The following is a 21,291-nucleotide window of genomic DNA, read 5'->3' as shown; positions in this document are numbered from 1 at the left end:
GGAGCAGATACATACAGAAACAACAACGCGCACGCACACACACACACACACACACACACAAAGACAGAGGGGAGACAGACACTCAGACGGAGCTCTTCACTGCGTGGCTTTTCTGCTCTTGAGCAAAGGAATTCAAGTCGAGCAAAGAGCTGGGTTTGCCGGACACTCCCCTCTCATGCCACAGAGCTTCGTGCTCTCTGTCCCCTGGAAGAAAAGTATCCAGCAACTTCGGCCACCATGCATTTCCTTGTACATTTTCTGAGAGTTCCCAGTGCTTAAAGGTCCCGAGGCAAACCGGATTCTGATTTCCTGATTTTGGAGCGGGAACTCCTGGCTCCAACTGGCACAGGCCACATAGGTATCACAGGGCACCCAGGCACCCCAGACGCAAGGCCGGAGGCCTCCCTGGAGGCCAGCTCCTTGTGGAACCTGGGCTGCTAAGTCCGGGGGGCAGAAGGGGTGTTTTGGGGGACCCGGTAATCCCGGAGACCGACCTGTTTCCACAGGGCGAGGGGCGAGGCAGCCGAGGGTGACGCCCATTGTCCTCACCCTGATTGGTTGTGATGGGGCCGAGCGGCCTGGGCGCGGCTTGGAGCTGCTTCCTGCACCTGGACACGCATGCCTGGTGTCCAAGGCTCCTGTGCATGCGTTTCAGCGCTCCTCACCGCAGAGGCTCCTGGGAACGATTCAGTCCGCAGGGAAGCGTGATTGTAGTTGCTGGGAGTGCGTGGTGCTCGCCCCACGTGCTGAGCTTCCAACTGCCGCCCCTTCGCCGCTGCCCCAGTTCAGAGCCAGGTCCGCATGGGCAGTGAGGCGGGACCCGGGGTCATCCTAGGTGTGGGAGGGGGTCCTCAGGAAGCAGGGGCCCGCGGGTCGCCAGCTGTGGTGCGGGAGGTGGGTAGGGTGCTGGCCCTAGCTGATGGGTGGGGCGAGGAGGCCGCCATCTTTATCGGGGAGGTGGTGCGCCAATGTGCGGCCCTGTTGGAGGGAGAGGTGGCGCGGATCATGGATGTGTTTTGGCAGCCTGTGGAGGACATGATGGAAGAGGTGGAGGTGGTGGCGGAGAAGCAGCAGCAGCAGGTGGTGGCGGAAGAGCAGGAGGAGAAGCCCCAGGAGCAGGGGCAGGAAGAGCCAGGGCCATCCCCGAAGAGCGCCTCCCTGGAGGCGCTGAAGGTCTTGCAGTTACAGCTGGAGTCTGTGAATAGGGAGTGCAGCCGACAACACTTTCGTCTCAAGGTCACAACACTTCGGAGACGGAAGCCTTATCTGGAACACAGAAGCACCATCATCCAGAGCATCCCTGGCTTCTGGGTCAAAGTTGTATCCTTAATTTTGTATTTGAGAGACCACGTTGTGGCCGGGCTAGTGCAAGGGGTACCTAACGTAGCGGGCCGTTTGGGTACCAAAATGTATCCGTTGGATTGTGCATTGTGGGCACACTCAGGGAAATGTGATCCTGAAATTCTGCGGTCATGCTGATTTTCTGCATAGCAGGAAGTAAGACTAGGGCTTTAGTTGCAGAGGTCCAAAAAGGTATTGCCATTAGTACCAGGGCCTCTTGAGACACAAGAGTTGTCTTGTGCACAGGTTCTTCTTGGAATAACCATCAGGGAAAACGGAGGTGAGAGTGGGGAGTTATGAAAGCGCATCCTAGTTAGAGCCAGGAGTGTTTGCTGTGCAGAAGTAAGCTTGTTCTGTCCAGATGGAGATCAGGGCCTCCCTCTCAGAATCGGAGGCTCCCTGTTTTAGTGCACAGATATGCACACCCCGAGGGGCTCATTGTTCCTTCGTGCAGTCTGTATTGAAGGAATAGGACTAGATGCTAGTGGGGCCTTGAGATCAGACACTCCCAGGCCGCTGTCCAGGCTCGCTCTGTTCTCCCAGCCCTTTCACCTCCGGCATCTAGAGGCTCCTTGACGTAAAGCAGTTTGTGAACCACCCCCGGATGTCAGCCATGATTAGTACCCAAGATAAAGACATGCTTAGCTACATGACCAACTTGAAGGTCAGGCTGGGGAGGAGAGGGGAAATGATTTATCCCGGAAAGCAGGAAAGAGCAGGTCTGCTGGAGAGAGATTTCACCCTCTGCCTCCACTTTGTCCCGGCAGGTGGAGGAGCTCACATATCCCAGTGATTACCGCAAGATCATGTTGTTTTTCCGGAAGAACCCCTTTTTCCAGAATGAGGTGGTTGTTAAGGAGTATCTCATTGAGGCCACTGGTAAGAGACAGCTCCCTGGATCGTGGGGGAGGGCAGATGGGGTGAGGTGAACTTGAAACGTGATTTAGGCCCTTGTCCCACGCTCCTTTTCCCACAGGATATAGGGCATCTCATCTCGCTCCAATTCAGTGGCACCGTCATTTTGAAGAGGAGGTGTATAGCCGCAGGCACAGCAACAGCAGCCTTAACTTCTTCAACTGGTTCTCTGACCACAGCTGTGTAGGATCTAGCAGGATTGCTGAGGTGGGGTGCCTCTGGGCCTCCTCAGCAATGGCGATGTTGTTCGGCTGGTTGGGGGGAGGGGTGTGGGCCTGGCCTGGCCTGGCCTGTCCCGACCGGGCCCCTTTCCCCTACCAGATCATCGGCGAGGACCTGTGGACCAATCCCCTGCGCTACTACCCGAGGGAGAAAGGCCCCACCGGGACAGGTCACCAAGAGGAGGACAGGTGGGTAAGGAGCCCAGGGGCTGGGCGCTGAAACGAGTAAGCTGGGTCGTTTATTTCACTCATGGAGGAGTTGAGGCTCAGAGGCATATAGTGACACCAGGGCGTGAGGGCGTCAGGGTGCGACAGCACATCTGGAAAACTGCAGTGCAGGACTGGTTCTGACTAGGGAAGCTTTAGGCGAGTGAAGCAGCATGAGAGTCAAAGTCACTGAGATTCAAAGGTGCATGTCTCTGAACTGTCATTCCATGGCCATCAACCCCACCCTCAGGCCTCCTGTACCGCCCCCTTAAATTTGGGCTTGCCTTTGGGCTTGCCTCAGGTTTCCCCCACCACCCCGTTTCCACAAAGGTGTGTGAGTCCCCTTTGTGCAAAGCCTTACCTCGCTGTCCCATCATTTTTTTCTGTTTTGATCATCACTGTCATCTTTTACTTTTCTTATGCATCTCCTTCACCTGCCATGGCTATTGTGAGAACAGTGGCCATTTTGCGTCGATTATGAAGAAAAGTTTTTAATATGCGGTTGGAGGAAATGTAAGAGATCACAGGGGATGTGACTCTGTCTCCTGGGCAGGGCCTTAAAAAGTTAAAGCGGTCTTTAGCATCGTTCAGAGAGGTTGGGTTATTATGTGTGTGCCTGTGTGTGTTTTCAAAGGCACTCCCGATCTTGAGATGCGTGTGATGGAGCATCACCCTTGACCTAAGAAGCTGCTTTGGGTGAAGGCGAACGGTCAACGTGGTTGTTGTGCACACGAAGAAACGAAGCGAGGTCTGGTGGTGAGACGTACAGAGAGGGAGACACCAGTAAACCTGGAATAAAACCGGAAGATAAATAAGCAGCGTCAGTTGTATGTGTTTGTGTGGTGTTTGTGCAGGGGCTCAGGGTAGACACATCAGCCCCAGGCAGGCTTCTCAGTTTGCTGCCTGGGAATTACCAGGCCATGGAGAGTTGTAGAGGTGGGGGGAAATCATACTTTGGGATTGCATCAGAGGATGCAGTTCTGCCTGTGGGATGGGGGTTGGGGAGGAAGGAGAAATAAGAGAAGGACTGGTTAACTGGGGCCTGTCATTTTTCCAAGGGAAATGTGGAAGTTCAAGGAAAGGGCCTGGTGAGCAAGGGCCTGAGATTGAAATGCTGGAAGTTAATTTTGTTGGATAGTGGTCCTCCATGTATCCTCCCTGTTGCATATCATCAGCCACTTTAATGGGATACAATGGGGGGAAGCCTTAGCATTTAATTCACTGTTGGACCGGATGCCCTTCTAGTGCATATGAACACAGGGTCTTTTGCTGAGACAATTAGCCCCTCAGGGCTAGGGTTCCAGACAACATCTCAGGACATGGGGGTATAAGGTGTATGGAGGACATCTGGGGAGGTGAGGGAGACACGGGTGGGAAGGCAGTGAGGATGTTAGTGTGCTCTGGCAAAGGTGACCAGGGGAAAAGGTAAGTTTGCTGGGAAACGGCTAAGCAAACAAAAACGGAGTCCCTCACATCTGAGTGAGCTCACGTGAACTCTGTTCTTTTTTCCGGGGGACTCAGTTTGGGTACAAAAGGGCACATGGGGAGAGGGGTGGGGGAGTGAGGAGTTGGGGATGTTAAACAGGCAAGTGCCAGGCCACCCAGCTGTGTGCTCTCTGTCCCGTGAGGGCACAGTGGTTAATATCCCTATTTTCAGACAGGCTTAAGCCCTCTGCCCAAGGCCTGCTTCAGGCCAGGTCCCCAGAAAGTAAACATTTTTCTCATGAACAGTCTGGTAGAGGTGTCCCATCCTCGCTGAATGGCTGGGCACACCGTGTTTCAACCACAGAGGCACTGTCCTTCTTCTGGGGCCTTGCCAGCACTCTGTGCCCCTGAGGCCAATGGGAAGACCTAGAGCATACCGAGCTCACCCAGGAAGTGGTGAGCACTTCGGGTGCTCCTTGCCAAGTGGCTGGCTGCTTCCCAGAAGCACGTCTGTCTCTGGACCAGGCAAAGGACAGACTCTGCCACAAACGGAGCAGGGAATGTTCAATGTTTGTCCCCCCAGTGTTCTTCTCTCTTCCCAGATACAGCGGCTCCAGCACAGGCGTCCCTGAGGGTGGCATATTGACAGTACCATTTCCGTCCCACATGTTGAGCTCTCGCTCAACGACTTTTGGTAGAAGAGCCTTCTCCCAAAAGCCCCAGCTCTTTCCAGGACGAGGGTTTGACAATCAAAGTTCATGGAGTCACGGATGTCCCCTTCAAAGTGCACTGAGTTAGATCGCCTGCTCGGTGTCAGGTTTTGTATTTGAACATCTACATCCCAGCTATGCCCCTTCTACAGTGGAGACATCCGAAGGTCTAGAAGGCAAGGCTTGGCCTTTGCCCGCTGCTGTCCCCACAACCACCCCACAGACACTGTGGAAACAGGTCTTCTCAGCTTCTCGCACTGTACACCTCAAGGAACCCTTGGGGCTTCCACATGCTGGTCCCTGTCTTTCCTGGTGCTGGTAAAAATAAACTATGCTCTGATAACCCTGCAGTGGGAGTGGGACAGCATACTGGTGCGTGGTCTTAGGCAACCTCAGACGGGGCTTGTTCTAAGGACTCCAGGATATTTATCCACATCCAGAACATTTAGTAAGGTCTTGCAAAGGACTTAATCACCAAAGCAAAGGTTGGGACAGGCTGTTTCGATACACATGCTCTGGGTTGCTGTTACTCACTTACTTATTTGTTAAGGTTTGTGTCTCTGAGTTGGTCTGTGCCTGCGTTCCACCCTTTCCTCCATTCCTGCATCAAATGCTTCCACCACCTTGAACTGGGACTTTTTTGTGAGTTCCGTTGTCTTTGTGAGCAACAAGAAATGCTTTATTGCAGGTGGAGTTAGCAGTGACACACATTTGGAAACAGAGGAATAGGCATGCCCTTGTGGCAAATCACCGACAGACAAGAATATCTTGGTGGAGGTGAGAATATCAATTACGGCCCCCAGAGGGTGATGAGGACATTGAGGGAATGCATTTGCCAGGGAAGCTTCCAGGAGGAGAACGTTTGGGGTTGACTTGTTAGTGTTTTGTAAACACTAGTGCAGGAGTGAAGGAAGATGACTCTTATTCCTCCCCATTTTATTCTTGCGTTGGTCATTAAACCGACATTATGTGGGCACAATTTCTTCATGAGTTTTAATAAAGCATCACCCGAACGATAGGAATTGGGGCTAGTCTTCCTGTGAAGAGAAAAGTTGTTAGAGAATCCTTGCCCTCGGTGACCTCCTATGACCCAGTGAGAGGGGGTGCATGAACAAAATACGGGCATACCGAATAGAAACTCGTGGACCAAGCACCTCACCCAGAGGATCAGGTGGTGCTGAAGGAAGGTGAGGGCTTCAGGAAGAGAGAGGTATGAGTAAAGGAAAGTTTGATGTGTAGATTCATGAGTTTTGCCATACCTGAAGAGTGTGAGGGGCATGATTTCTTGAAATACTTGTCCTGCCCCTTTCTCTCCTGTCTCCACCTGGGACTGCAAATACGTAAGCCTCGGATTGCTCAGTGGAGTCTGGCAAATCATCTAGGCTGTTACATTTTCTGCATTATTTTTGTTCTCTTTCTGCTCGTCAGCCAGGATGATTTCAATTAACCTGACTTTAGGTTTTGTGATTCTTCTGCCTGCTCAAACCTTCCTTTGAAGTCTCTACTGAAGGTTTTGATTCACATGCTGTGGTTTTTCAGCCCATAATTCCTATTTGTTTCTGCTTTAAATGTCTCTTTGTTCAGAGTCTCTATTTCGCTAGACCTTGGTCTCCTGGTTTCTTTTAGTTCTTGCTCCATCGTTTCCTTTGTCAGGTGAGCGTAGGTATGACTCTTGATTGAATGTCTGCCTACAGAGTTAAAGTACTTGGTTTCCTCATGCACAGTTTCTATTAATTTGCTATCTGACCTGTGATGGGGCAAATACACACTTGTTTCATTGCATGCCTTGTAAGTGGTGTTGAAAACTGGAGATTTTGAAGTTTGGAATGCAGTAAATGGGGAGAAGGTTTTTCTCCCTCGTATTCATGTGTGGCTGCGGGTTGTAGTTGATCCTTTCCGTTACTGTGCCGAACTGTTTTTGGTTAGACGGCTTTCTTTGCCGTGTGCTGTGTAGCCACTGGTGTTTCTGTTCCACGACGTGGGTGGACACAACCGATTATTATTTTTTTAAACCGCCGGGGTGCTGGGTCAGGGGGTTTGGGGAGGTCGCAAGGAAACACAAATTTCAAAAACCACTCTCCTGGTCTCTGCAGATTACCTTGGGGCTGGGTGCACAGCTTCATCACCGTATACACCATTTTCATTTTCCCAAGTCTTCCCACCCAGTACACCTGGAGACTAAAGATCAGCCAGAGGTGAAAACTTAGGGTCTCCTCAAATATTTTCTGAGCCAGTGAAAGTGTGTGACCTTGTCTAGCAACACGGGGACGGGCAAATTTCTCCTTTACCCCTGTTGAGGTCCTTTTGGCTCTCCTAATAATTATGTGGACACAAGACAGATTAACAGGAAAAACAAACCAATTTAATTCATGTACACAGAGGTCTCAGAAATGGGACCGCCTGAAGTGACCAAAGCCCGCTGAATGTATCTAGTTTTGGACAAATAAATATTTTTATACATCCGACAAAACAAAGAGGCTTGTGCTTGGGCAAGCAGTCTAATGAAGAAGTGTCAGCGTTCGTTTATCCAGCTATCTTAGCCTTGAATTTCCTAACTGTGGTGACAAGGATGCTTTCTAGCCTCCTGCCATAGGGAGGATACCGTCACATGGATTTAGTTCGCACTTTGGGGGAAGGCAGGGGGCCAGAGTGTTTTCGTTGTGGTTTTCAATCATTTCCCCTCACTGACCGTTTCCCTGGTAGCCTCCGTTCAAAATAATCAACAAGCCATATCTTGGGCGGCCTGCTCTGAGCCCCAAGGATTCCCTCCTCTGCAACTTCCCTTGATGTTTCACAAAGAAAAGGCTAAGGTGATGGCCGTGGAGAGCAAAACTGGGTGAGTAGCTCAGTGCTAAGAGACCTGCAAAGGGAGAAAAGAACATAGGTTAGAGTGAGGATGAAGAAAAACAGAAAAGAACAAATCAAAGTACATTTCCCCAAACCCTACCGAAACAGTTCCCCAGTCCTGGGAAGACAAGAGTCCAATATAACGGCTTTGCTTCATTTATGTGACGAAAGCATTTCCTTCACTTTTAATAAGTTGGAGACTATTTTTCCCATTTGATTTACGTAGAAGCAGTTATTTTCCACCGATGATTGCATAATCTCATCCTCGCCGAGCAGTCAGGATGTCCAGAGCAAGTCCATTTTGGAGCACCACTGATGCTAGGCTGTTAACTTCTGACTGAAGTATTTTCACACTTTGCATAGGGGAACTGAACTCTTGTTCCACTACCATGGAGAGTTAAGATGGCTGTTCTAATTCATAACCTCCATAGCTTGGGAATAAGATCCTGAACAATGAAAAGAAGTTGGAGTTGTGATACCCAATGGATTGTCTATGACTTCCCTGCTGGCACCTTTATGGGACACAGTTTTATGAACAAAGGAGCCCAGGTTTGTAATTTGGCTGCATTTAGGGTGGAGTATTTGGTGACAGAAGGAGCCAGGTATCCAAGTCCCCATTGTCCTGACCGGTTAGGTGGACACCCTTTATATACTTTGCTGCCACCCAACATAAAAAGACCAGTGTGGTTTGCAGACAAGGTTACAACGGAACCTGCATCTCCAGGAACTGGAGTATTCCACGACCTTTGCCATTGGTAATGCTAGCATCCATACCCTCCATCTCCCGTGTGCTCCTGTCAATCTGTGAGAGCAGGACAGGTTGCAAAAGAGTTGGTACAGGAGGCCTGTGGTCTGGTTTGGGCAGCACTAAGGCTTGGTTCTGTGGCCAAGCGAGTCCAGATTTTTATAGTGGTCCACCCGTACATAGCTTATGGTAGTAGGCAGCTTAGTCATGGGAGCAGCCGTAGTACCCCAAGTTGTACGGAGGTGGCTTACGAGTCATCCAAAACATTTGTTGATTTGGCAGACGTTTGTACCAAGAATGGTAGCGCTAGAGCCACTTACAATCTTTTCCAGGGATTTGAAGATGCCACCTGTGGGGTCAAACCACAGAGTCTGAATGTACTGTTGGTCCCCGAGTGTCACTCGGGAAAGGCCGAGTATCATGTTTGTTCCAAAGCAAAGGGACAATTTTTCACCTGTTGGTCTTTATGTGGGCAAGGGAAAGTTCTTGCCCTTCCATGTAGGTTATGCAAGACCCAAATAACTCACCAGAAGGAGGGACAGAGCAATGTTTTCTTAGACATGGGTGCCATACCTTGTCATTTATCTGCCTTCCATACTTGGTCCACCAGATGTTCACATCGGCAGAAACAGAGAACAGTTCAGGTCCCTTAGCAGTATCTAGAGGCCGGCATGACCAGCAGTCAGATCAGTTAGGCCAGGGGCTGGTAAACTGGCATAAGCAAGTGTTTGGTTGGTACTCTTTGCATTGAAAAAGTAAAGGTTAATAAGAGCCTTTACAATAGGTTGTAAAGGGGCGCACAGTGAGTATTTGGAGAGGGGCAGTAGGATAGATAGAGACCAGCTAACTCTCCAGTCAGCCTTTTAGCAAGAGACTAACAAATGTAGGAGGACCTTCAAGATGCTGGAGCAGTGAGACGTGGAGATCGCCTTCCTCCCCACAGATACACCAGAAATACATCTACACGTGGAACAACTCCTACAGAACACCTACTGAACGCTGGCAGAAGACCTCAGACCTCCCAAAAGGCAAGAAACCCCCCACGTACCTGGGTAGGGCAAAAGAAAAAAGAAATAACAGAGACAAAGGGATAGGGACAGGACCTGTGTCACGGGGAGGGAACTGTGAAGGAGGAAAAGTTTCCACACGCTAGGAAGCCCCTTCACTGGTGGAGACGGGGGATGGGGCGTGGGGGTGGGTGGGGATATGGGGGGTCGGTGTGGGGGTGGGGGTGGCGGAGGAGAAGCTTCGGATCCATGAAGGAGAGGGCAGTAATAGGGGTGCAGAGGGCAAAGCGGAGAGATTCCCGCACAGAGGCTCGTTGCAGACCAGCACTCACCAGCTGGAGACGCTTGCCTGCTCAGCCACCGGGGCGGGCGGGGGCTGGGAACTGAGGCTCGGGCTTCGGAGGGCAGGTCCCAGGGAGAGGACTGGGGTTGGCTGCGTGAACACAGCCTGAAGGGGGCTAGTGCGCCACAGCTAGCCGGGAGGGAGTCCAGGGAAAAGTCTGGAGCTGCCGAAGAGGCAAGAGACCATTGTTTCGGGGTGCGCGAGGAGAGGGGACTCAGAGCACCGCCGAAACGAGCTTCAGAGACGGGCGCGAGACGCAGCTGTCGGTGAGGACAGAGACGGGCGTGAGACACTAAGGCTGCTGCTGCCGCCACCAAGAAGCCTGTGTGCGAGCACAGGTCACGATCCACACCTCCCCTCCCGGGAGCCCGTGCAGCCCGTCACTGCCAGGGTGCCGGGATCCAGGGACAACTTCCCCGGGAGAATGCACGGCGCGCCTCAGGCTGGTGCAACGTCACGCCGGCCTCTGCCTCCGCAGGCTCGCCCCGCATCCGTACCCCTCCCTCTCCCCACTGGCCTGAGTGAGCCAGAGCCCCCGAATCAGCTGCTCCTTTAACCCCGTCCTGCCTGAGGGAAGAACAGGCGCCAGAGGGCGACCTACATGCAGATGCAGGGCCAAAGCTGAACCCCAGGAGCTGTGCAAACAAAGAAGAGAAAGGGAAGTCTCTCCCCGAAGCCTCAGGAGCAGAGGATTAAAGCTCCACAGTCAACTTGATGTACCTGCATCTGTGGAATACCTGAATAGACAACGAATCATCCCAAATTGAGGAGGTGGACTTTGGGAGCAACTGTAGACTTGGGGTGTGCTGTATGCGACTACTAGTTTATGATTTTTATGTGTATCCTAGTACAGTTTTAGCCCTTGGTATCATTGGTGGATTTGTTTGTTGGTTTGGTTGCTCTCTTCTTTTTTTCCGTGTATTACTTTTTTATTATTTTTAATTTTTTTATTTTAATAATATTTTTAATTTTTTATTTTAATAACTCTAATATATTTTATTTATATTTTCTTTCTTCTTTTTGTCCCTTTTCTTCTTTTGAGCCGTGTGGCTGGCAGGGTCTTGGTGCCCCAGCCGGGTGTCAGGCCTGAGCCTCTGAGGTGGGAGGGCCGAGTTCAAAACATTGGACCTCCAGCGACCACCCGGCCCCACGTAATATCAATCAGTGAGAGCTCTCCCAGAGATCTCTGACTCCCTGCTAAGACCCAGCTCCACTCAACGAGCAGCAAGCTCCAGGGCTGGACGCCCCATGCCAAACAACTAGCAAGATAGGACCACAACCCCACCCATTCGCAGAGAGGCGGCCTAAAATCATAATAAGTTCACAGACACCTCAAAACACACCACCAGATGCGGCCCCGCCCACCAGAAAGACAAGATCCAGCCCCATCCACCAGGACACAGGCATCAGTCCCTCCACTGTGAAGCCTACACAACCCACTGAACCAACCTTACCCACTGGGGGCAGACACCAGAAGCAATGGGAACTATGAACCTGCAGCCTGAGAAAAGGAGACCCCAAACACAGTAAGATAAGCAAAATGAGAAGACAGAGACATACACAGCAGATGAAAGAGCAAAGTAAAACTCCACCAGACCAAACAAATGAGGAGGGAATAGGCAGTCAACCTGACAAAGAACTCAGAGGAATGACAGTAAAGACGATCCGAGATCTTGGAAATAGAATGGAGAAAATACAAGAAACCTTTAACAAGGACCTAGGAGAACTAAAGTGCAAGCAAACAATGATGAACAACACAATAAAGGAAACTGAAAATTCTCTAGAAGGAATCAATAGCAGAATAACTGAGGCAGAAGAACGGAGAAGTGACCTGGAAGATAAAATAGTGGAAATAACTGCCACAGAGCAGAATAAAGAAAAAAGAATGAAAAGAATTGAGGACAGTCTCAGAGACCTCTGGGACAACATTAAACGCACCAACATTCGCATTATACGGGTCCCAGAACAAGAAGAGAAAAAGAAAGGGACTGAGAAAATATTTGAAGAGATTATAGTTGAAAACGTCCCTAATATGGGAAAGGAAATAGTCAAGTCCAGGGAGCGCAGAGAGTCCCAGATAGGATAAATCCAAGGAGAAACATGCCAAGACACATATTAATCAAACTATCAGAAAAGAAATACAAAGAAAAAAATATTAAAACAGCAAGGGAAAAGCAGCAAATAACATACAAGGGAATCCCTGTCAGGTTAACAGCTGACCTTTCAGCAGAAACTCTGCAAGGCAGAAGGGAGTGGCAGGACATATTTAAAGTGATGAAAGGGAAAAACTACAATCGAGATTACTCTACCCAGCAAGGATCTCATTCGATTCAACGGAGAAATTAAAACCTTTACAGACAAGCAAAAGCTAAGAGAATTCAGCACCACCAAACCAGCTTTACAACAAATGCTAAAGCAACTTCTCTAGGCAGGAAACACAAGAGAAGGAAAAGACCTACAATAACAAACCCAAAACAATTAAGAAAATGGTAACAGGAACACGCACATCCATAAGTACCTTAAATGTAAATGGATTAAATGCTCTAATCAAAAGACACAGACTGGCTGAATGGATACGAAAACAAGACCTGTATATATCCTGTCTTTACAAGAGACCCGCTTCAGACCTAGGGACACAGACAGACTGAAAGTGAGGGGATGGAAAAAGATATTCCACGCAAATGGAAAGCAAAAGAAAGCTGGAGTAGGAATTCTCATGTCACACAAAATAGACTTTAAAATAAAGACTATTTTTCTTTCAGTAAAGTTACATGTACCTTTATTATATTAATATATACACTACCAAATGTAAAATAAAGACGATTACCAGAGACAAAGAAGAACACTACCTAGTGATCAATCCAAGAGGAAGATATAACAGTTGTAAATATTTACACACCCAACATAGGAGCACCTCAAAACCTAAGGCAAACGTTAACAGCCATGAAAGGGGAAATTGACAGTAACAGAGGACAGGCATCTGTGTTCCTCCCAATCCCCCTAGTCTGTTCTAATGGCAGGTAACTAAGATCACTGGGGCACAAGACCATCTGATTTAGAACATTTAGGAGGCTCCTTTTGTCTCTATTAGGGATCTTTACCAGCATGCACCTCTGAAAAAGGAATTTTTTTAGGCAGAAAACACTCATTGGAAATACAGTTCACCCAGTTGGCCTATTATATGCTATAGTATTTTCTTACACGGAAACAGGCAAAGAGTACCTGAAATGCTCACCAAGCAATGAAATAAGACTTCCACTATCTTTCTGATTGAAACTTTGTATTTTCGTAAAACTGTACAGCCCACGAGACCTGTGAGGACAAATACAAACTATGAATAACGGGCTTAATTCTCCTCCATTAAATAATAAGGAGAGAGGTTTCCACCTCTGCCTTTTGCTCAGAGCAATTATTTTAGAAAACTTGTCGTTAAGTACTCTCTCCTCTTTTTGAAATGTGTATAAAACTTTCCGATGGGACTTTTCCCAGCTTTGTGACCCAGAAGTGTCCTTCTCAAGGACCTGGGGACTATCTCTTTGAAACAAAACCAGGAAGGGAGAGGGAGCCCATCTCCCAGGCTCTGTGGGAGGTGAGGGGCTGAGCTTCTGTAGGCTCCTGGCCCCAACCTGCAAACCTACCTCTCGTCACAAAGACAGGAGCGGTTCGTCTTTCCTCTGGACGAAGCTGATTTGCTACCACAGACGGTCCCTGCAATTCGCAGGTCAACTCAGGATGGCTGTGTATGTGTATAGTACACGCTGCTGCCAGGTCTTGCTGAGGCCTAGTCAGTGCTCATCTTGAGAACATTCACAGAAGGAGCTCTAGCTGCCTGGCCACATAAAAGGGTGAGATTTTCCTTCTGTCCTTGCCTCTCTTGGCGAATTCCCTGTGGTGTGCACCACATTCTGATTTAACGCTTATCTGATGATAAAACTGCTGTCTTTCTCTTCTGCTTTGTGGAGAGGTTTGCTGGGGGTTGGGAGGAGATTTGCGTTTTAAGTATATTTCCCAAATGAACCTCAAATCCTTTGTGGAATAGGTGAAATACAGAAACATAAGCTACTATATACATAAGCACTGACTATACCTACGTACACTCAGATATTCTTTGTAAGAGTCAAAATCGTATTTATTGCTAATTTCATTTTTATCTACTGCAGTGAAAACTACGTTAAATTTTTATAACATATGCTATTCATTAAATTCCCACTGGCTATGTCATCTATTCTCTAGGCTACAAAAAAATTCTGTGGTAATTCATTGACAAATAAATGCGTGGAGCAAATGTATTACGTATTTGACACTAATGGAACTATTATTCCCTGTTCATCACACAAACGCATCCCAGGAACTGCACCATCTGATTTCTAGGGTTTCCAGGAGCTTATCCCGGTTAATTACGTTCACAAATTGTGCTTCCATCTGTGCCTTTAATATAGATTTAGAAAAAAATAGCTCTATTATAAATCTTCAGGGGCTTCCCTGGTGGCGCAGTGGTTGGGAGTCCGCCTGCCGATGCAGGGGACGCAGGTTCGTGGCCCAGTCCGGGAGGATCGCACATGCCGCGGAGCGGCTGGGCCCGTGAGCCATGGCCGCTGAGCCTGCGCGTCCTGGGCCTGTGCCCCGCAACGGGAGAGGCCACAACAGTGAGAGGCTCGCGTACCGCAAAAAAAAAAATCTTCAAAACATGGCTTCTTATTTTCTTTGTGTAAAATGCTACCAGCGGGGCTTCCCTGATGGTGCAGTGGTTGAGAGTCCGCAAGCCGATGCAGGGGACGCGGGTTCGTGCCCCGGTCCGGGAAGATCGCTCATGCCGCGGAGCGGCTGGGCCCGCGAGCCATGGCCGCTGAGCCTGCGCGTCCGGAGCCTGTGCCCCGCAACGGGAGAGGCCACAACAGTGAGAGGCCCGCGTATCGCAAACAAACAAACAAACAAAAATGCTACGAGCAAAGGAGAAATACCTTCAAAATGATGGAGTTAATTCATCCATTTGTTCCCTTATCTTAAAATATGTATAAAGGTTGCTAGGCATTAGGTATAACAAGAGGAAATGTCTCCTGTCCTCAGAGTGAGCACAGTTCCTTGGGGGCAAAGGCAACCTCTAAAGTGTCAACTAAAATTGATGTGATCTATGGGAAGTAGAGGAAGAAACCAGCCTGGTTCAGTGAGGGAAGCCTGTGCAATTTCAGATGGAATAATTTTGAAGTGACCCTAACAGTATGAAGTGGTTTTACTTGAATAAAAGAGAGGGACGACCCTCTCTATTAACATTCTATTTTTACAATACCAACAGAAATGTAAACTAGGTTATTTCTAGTACTGCTCTGAAGGACGGTCTTATTCTGAGGGTTCCATATTGACTTGCGCTTCAACTCCTGTCTTCAAGGCTCTCTGGGGAGGGGGCGTGCTCACCGTGCCCGGGGGATGCCCCCAGATGCGGGACCACCCGGCTCTTCCATCTTCCTTGGGAAAGCCTGGCCTTCACCCCAGAATCCCTCATTGTTCAGAGACTTCGTGCTCATTAACTTCTTAATCTGGTCCATTCTAATAACGCAAAGCAGTTTTACTTAATTATTATTCTGAAAGTCCAGTTAAGAATTTAATCATTTCTAAGCAAATCACTTAAATACTAGTGGGACTAACCATGGCGCAGCACTTAACGAATTACTTGGTCTCTCTCTGTAGGAATATTATTTAGTCAGAATTGGACATCTCCTTTCTCTCAGCCAGCCCTCCTCTTAAACGACAATGGTTTTAAAATTCCAATTTTATGACGTAGTTTACCACTCTGCACTGGCATTGTAAGAGGCATTTTCTAAATTAAGTGTCTGAGGTCTTTTCCATGCCTCTCAACTCGGAGACTCAGAGTTTAGCTTGTGGGTAGATGTACGATTGTATACTGGATATTTCGGAGAGACGGTCCTCCAAGATTTCTACTAAAGTGCACCTGTTTCTTTGGACAACTGGAATTGCCCTCCTCTACTTCTGATAAGTACTACACCCTATTAATTTTATATATTTAAACATTTTCTTCCTCCTATACTGAGTGTTAGCTGGAAGGTAGGAAACTCGCTCCTGATTTAGGAAAAGGAGACATTCTAGTCCTATTCAGTGCTCTATAACATGTCCTAAAATTTCCATCTCTGTATCTATCTGCCTTTCTAACTACCTACCTATTTATTTTTTTCCTTTTCTTCCTTCTTCTCCTCTTCCTCCTTCTTGTCTCTTTCTCTGTCTCTGTCTTTGTCTCTATCTCTCTCTCTCTCTCTCTCACACACGCACACACACACACACACACTCCTCATGTATATCTGGGGAAGATGCTGATGAGATTGCTATTCTTTACAATCCCTAAGTCCGTAGAGAGGTCAATCTTTAAAAGACAGTGTGCGATCTCTCCTTTGAGAACCTGATACCCTTCTGGGAAAGCAGTACACTTGCTGCTTAGCAGTGATGAGATGTCCCAGGAGCTACTAAAACCTGACTACTGTGTTTTTTCTTGAGAAGTTTAATCATCAACACAATTGCTAATTCAAACCCTGTAAGTTGTCCCTCATTTTATGTTACAGGAATGTTCAAAGCCAATAAATTGAAGTCGCAGGTGCTCCACTCTCAGAGTTATTAAACATGAAAACTCTTTTATGTCCCTGAAGAGTCTGCTGAATTCATTGTACTAAGTACTTGCTTGCAGTCCTGGAAATGAAGGGCAAAATTGTATCAATTGGTGGGTGTGGATTTGTGTGTCCAAGTCCATTTATCTGGTAGAAAACTGATCCTGTCTTTATTTAAAGTCTTAATATCTTGTTCATCATGTATTCTGCATCACTTCTGGTTTTTAAAATAGTGCATTAAATATTATTCACCTCGATTACTGAATTTTTTTGGTGCACCCCTAAATTTTGTATCCAATGTAACAGCCTCACTTGCCACCCTGTCCCAGTCTGGCAGGACAACCTGACATTAGCTTAAGTTCTGAAGTGATTGAGGACTTCACTCTTGCTTTTCTTTTGCTTTGTTTTTTTACATAGTAAGTAGTGTTAAGGGTATGAACACGATAAATCGCCACTAACAGAGAAATATCGATAGAGACGTAAAATGTGTCCTTGCTTTTATGTGCAAAATATCCAAACCCTGGATGGGTATATTCTGGTCCATCTCAGTTTTTTGGTGTACATTTAAGTTTAACCACGTTAAAAATACTGATAAAAAGTAGCAAGTTGCGATAAAGTACAAATGAAGTGAGTCAATGCATTAAGGGCATATTCCAGCTTTATCGCACTCTATCCACATGATCCCAACACCTTTAAACCTCAGCCATGCCATCCCCTTGTGGGGACAATACATATCAATTTTGTGAAGAAGGTTTTCATCCACGATAAAATAGAAGCAAGCGTAATGAGGTAGGAAGTGTGGACTAGGTTATATTTAAGAAGAGAATATGAGTACGTTACAATCTGTGATGTACAAAGCTCTATAGGTATTAGTCATTAGTTTTTCAGTTTTCACACCAGAGTTAAACCTGGAGGCGGCGGCTGTGCCCCCGTCAGGAGTGTGGCGTGTGGACTCTACTCTCTGAATTACTCCAAGCCCACTCAGCCTGGTCACCCAAGGATCCACGCATGAGACCACCTGCTTGCTTTTTGTTTCTTGTCTCCATGGCTCAGTGCTTTACTGCCAGAGAGACATGGGATTCCTCCTTTCTTTTTCTGCTTCACGGAGACAATTGCCAGTGACAGAAACCCAGGAAAACTTAGCACAAAGCACAAAACCGAGTCTAAAACTCCCAGAGGGGAACTTTCTAAAAGGCCATTAAGTTTCCTAAATGATAATATAAGTATGAAAAACCTCATAGGTTGGTGCTTTCCGTTTCCTAACATGTAAAAATGGTAATAATCATCACAGCCAGTGAACGACACTGACAAATGACACTCCTGTAGTCTCTCTTAGTTCTAAGCTCATTCACATGTGTCGTTTCATCTTTGTCCTCACAAGGAACTTGTCAGATTTCCATCTCAACGTCCTCATGCGAGTGAGGATAATGTCAAAAACTTACAGAGAGACTGTGACTTACTCGAGATCACCAAAAAGAAATCTGAATTTAAGGTTCCTGTATCTTAGTCCTTTTCTATTCCAACCACGCCTCGCTCTTTTACTTAAAATTACGTTCATTTAAGTAACTGCTTCAGTAAAATGAAATGATACAAGACTAGGAACCTTTGTAGGCCAGGTTACACAGTGCTCTAAACACTTAACCTACGTTATGGTTTGGTCTGACCATTACAAATTCCGTACACTGCGGGCTTCGTTCTGGAGGTGTAACTTACACACAGCTTACATTAGCGTCAGGGGTACACGGTAATGCCTCGACGTCGGTATACACTGTGAAATCACCACCAGAATAAACCTAGTTAAAGTCTGTCACGACACACAGGTGCAGTTTTCTTCCTGCAGTGAGACCGTGTTTCATTCAGTGTTACTGAGAAGTAACTGACGTCCGCCACTGCGTTAAGTCTACGGTGTGCGCAGCACATGGTTTGATTTAATGGTGAGAACCACCCCGTAGAGTTCCAAGACTACGCAGCACAGTATTGCTAGCCGTGGTCACTGTGCGGGACATCACATCCCAGGGCTTATTTCTGTCACAACTAGAAGTTTGCACCTTCCGACCCCTTTTCCCCTATCTCCTCCACGCCCCGCCCCCACCTCTGGCGACCACCACTCCGTTCTCTGCATCTAGGAGCTGGTTTTCTGTCTGTCTGTGGCCTGGATCCCACGGAGAAGAGAGGCCGTGTGCTGTTTGTCTTCGTCTGGCTACTTTCACTCACCCTACGGCCCTCCAGGTCCATCCGCCGTCACACGTGGCGGCACGCCCTCCTTTTTCACGGCTGAGTGGCACCCATCGTGTGCGCGTGAGCGCCCCTCCTCTGTATCCGCTCTCCGCTCACGGACCCGCAGGGGCCCCCGACGCGCCTACTGCGAAGAGCGCTGGGGTAAATGCGCCGCTTCAGACACCTGGCTGAGTCGGTGCTGACCCTGAGGGTTTGCCCAGCCCCGTCAGTGGCCCCAGGGGCACGGTCTCGTGAGCACCAGACTCCGGCTGACCCTCAGGCAGAAGCTCTGCACGGAGGCAAATGTAGGCAATCCTGTGGCACCTCAAGCCTCAGCCCCTTCGGCCACCAAGGCCCGGCCGTGTCCCCCGGTGGCAGTTAAAACTGGGGCCACAGCCACTGACGTAAATCCGGGGTCACTGACGTAAATCCGGGGGTCAGCGAGGTAAATCCGGGTTCAGCGACGTAAATCCCCGGTCAGCGAAACAAATCCGGGGCCTCAGACATAAAAACGGAATCAGTGACGTAAATATGGCGGTCACTGACATAAAACTGAGGTCACTGACATAAAACCGGGCCCCCAGAGGTGGACTTAGCTTTCCCCGGGCATCCCTGGGTATCCAGAGGGGCAATAACCCAAATATCAGGAGACTCAAACATCTTCAGGGATGTTTGGGAACTCAGGGAAGCCAGATTCAGCTCAGAGGACCAAAGTCAATGTCAGACTCAAATTGCAACTCCAGTCTAAGAGGAAGGACATACCACCCACCACAGGGAACCCACACCCACCTAAGGATATACAGACTCAGTTCAGGAGACCTAAATTCAGATGACGGGACATTAAGTTCAGAGAAATCTGAAAAATATGAGGTTCAAGGCAGAAATGAGGATGTGTCAGATCCAAATAAAGGGTCCTAAAAGGCAATACAAGGATTTCAGACCAACCCAAGGGAATAAAGTCTCAATTCAGGTACGTGAAAACAACACTCCAATAACGCCACACTCAGTACAGGGGTGCTCAGGTTTGCCTCAAGGGACCACAGATCCACCTAAGGTAATCCGGATGCTACCCCAAACCATAACGGTATCCAAATCCATCTCAGAGGAGGGCACACCAACCAGGAAGAAAGACAGATTCCCACCAGAAAGTCCAGATTCATTTCCCAAGTTCCACACAGGAAAACTCAGACCAAATTCAGGTACACAAACTCAGATACAGCAATCACTGACATCACTTGGGGTGTATAAATATACCAGAAAAGGGCCCAAACATACTTCAGTAAGGCTGAAACATGCCTCCAGGGACCCAGACATACATCATGGACCATACAACCAAGAGGAGAGTGCTGATAATTGTCATTACACCCAGACTCGGCTAAGGTACCCAAGACAACATTACCAGGGTTTTACACTCTCGTAGAAAGAACCAGGCCAGCCACAGTGGAACCACTCCCATATCAGGACACCCAACTCTGTTCAGTCATCCCCAAGGAGCCATGGACACTATAGGAAACTCAGACCTTCTCAGGAACTCAGACTCAGCTAAGAGATTTCAGACAACATGCCAGGTGGATACAGATCAAACTCAGAGTTTCAGACCAAACTGAAAGGACCAATACCACTAAAGGGATCCCATACACAATTAATGGGACACAGACCCAGTACAGGGGATGTCAACTCTTCAGAGGCATCCCCAAACAACACCCCAATACCCACACTCAAAACATAAGTCAGACCCACCTTAAGGGACTTTAGACTCACAAGGGACCTAAACTTAGATTAGATTCAGCTGAGAGGGGGAAGAATCACCAGGGGACCCCAGACAACGTATCAGGTAGTCCCAGACTATACTGGGTCAAGACTCAAATGAAGGAGCCAAAACCACAAACAGTGGATGCCAGATCAACCTATGGATATATTGACTCAACTCAGGCATCTGCAAAGAATACACCAATGGCTCCACACTCAACATAGGATCCTCAGACCCACGTGTGGGATCCAGTCTCACTCTGGAGTCCTAGATTCAGTTGAGGGGACTCAGATTCCACCTAAAGATCTCCAACCCAAACCAGAGGGGTGCAGAGTCACCTCAAAAGAGCGCAGTCCCATATCATAGAACACAATCATTTCCAAAGACCCAGGTACACTTCAGAAAATACAGGCCAAATTCAGGGTATGCAGAGTCATATCACCATAGAGTCCACTTTCACATCTAAGTGTCTCACAGCTATATCAGTAAGGCACAGAAATCCTCAAAAAAACACCAGAGAGACTCAGATACTCACAAAATCCCCAGACCCACATCAGGGGGTTGCATACTCAGTTCAGGGATCACATACCCACCTCAGGGGACTACAGACAGCTTCAGATACCCCAGGTAAGCTCAAGAGATCCCAAGCCACAATCAGAGAACACAAATGCACCTGTAGTTACTGCAGATGCAAGTCAGGTGACCCAGAGTCAGTTTGGGGGCCAGTGATCTACGTTAACAGATCCCACACCCACCTTATGAGACCCCAATTCAGTTAAGGCATGCCCAGGCCATATCACAGGGGTCTTAGACCCTTATCTGAAGACCCAGTCCCACCACAGTATACCCATACCCATAACAGGGAACCAAAACCTATTGGGCCCATTAAAAACCGCAGGTAAACCAGATATTCTCAGGATAGCCACACTTAGATCGAGGACCTCAAATTTCA

At 48.2% G+C, this 21,291-nt stretch overlaps 1 protein-coding gene across 1 annotated transcript; it reads left to right on the top strand.

Annotated features, from left to right (window-relative positions):
- The first annotated feature begins 801 nt into the window (after window positions 1-801).
- On the top strand, window positions 802-19,017 carry LOC132594644 (testis-specific Y-encoded protein 3-like). Its single transcript, XM_060293137.1, has 6 exons — window positions 802-1,320; window positions 1,928-2,005; window positions 2,109-2,220; window positions 2,318-2,463; window positions 2,578-2,666; window positions 18,870-19,017. Exons 1-6 carry the CDS (start codon window positions 802-804, stop codon window positions 19,015-19,017), a joined length of 1,092 nt encoding a protein of 363 aa, XP_060149120.1.
- The last annotated feature ends 2,274 nt before the right edge of the window (window positions 19,018-21,291 follow it).

The sequence above is a fragment of the Globicephala melas genome, chromosome Y (assembly GCF_963455315.2).
Source record: "Globicephala melas chromosome Y, mGloMel1.2, whole genome shotgun sequence".
Taxonomy (NCBI): domain Eukaryota; kingdom Metazoa; phylum Chordata; class Mammalia; order Artiodactyla; family Delphinidae; genus Globicephala; species Globicephala melas.
This window is presented reverse-complemented; position numbering and strand designations above follow the sequence as displayed.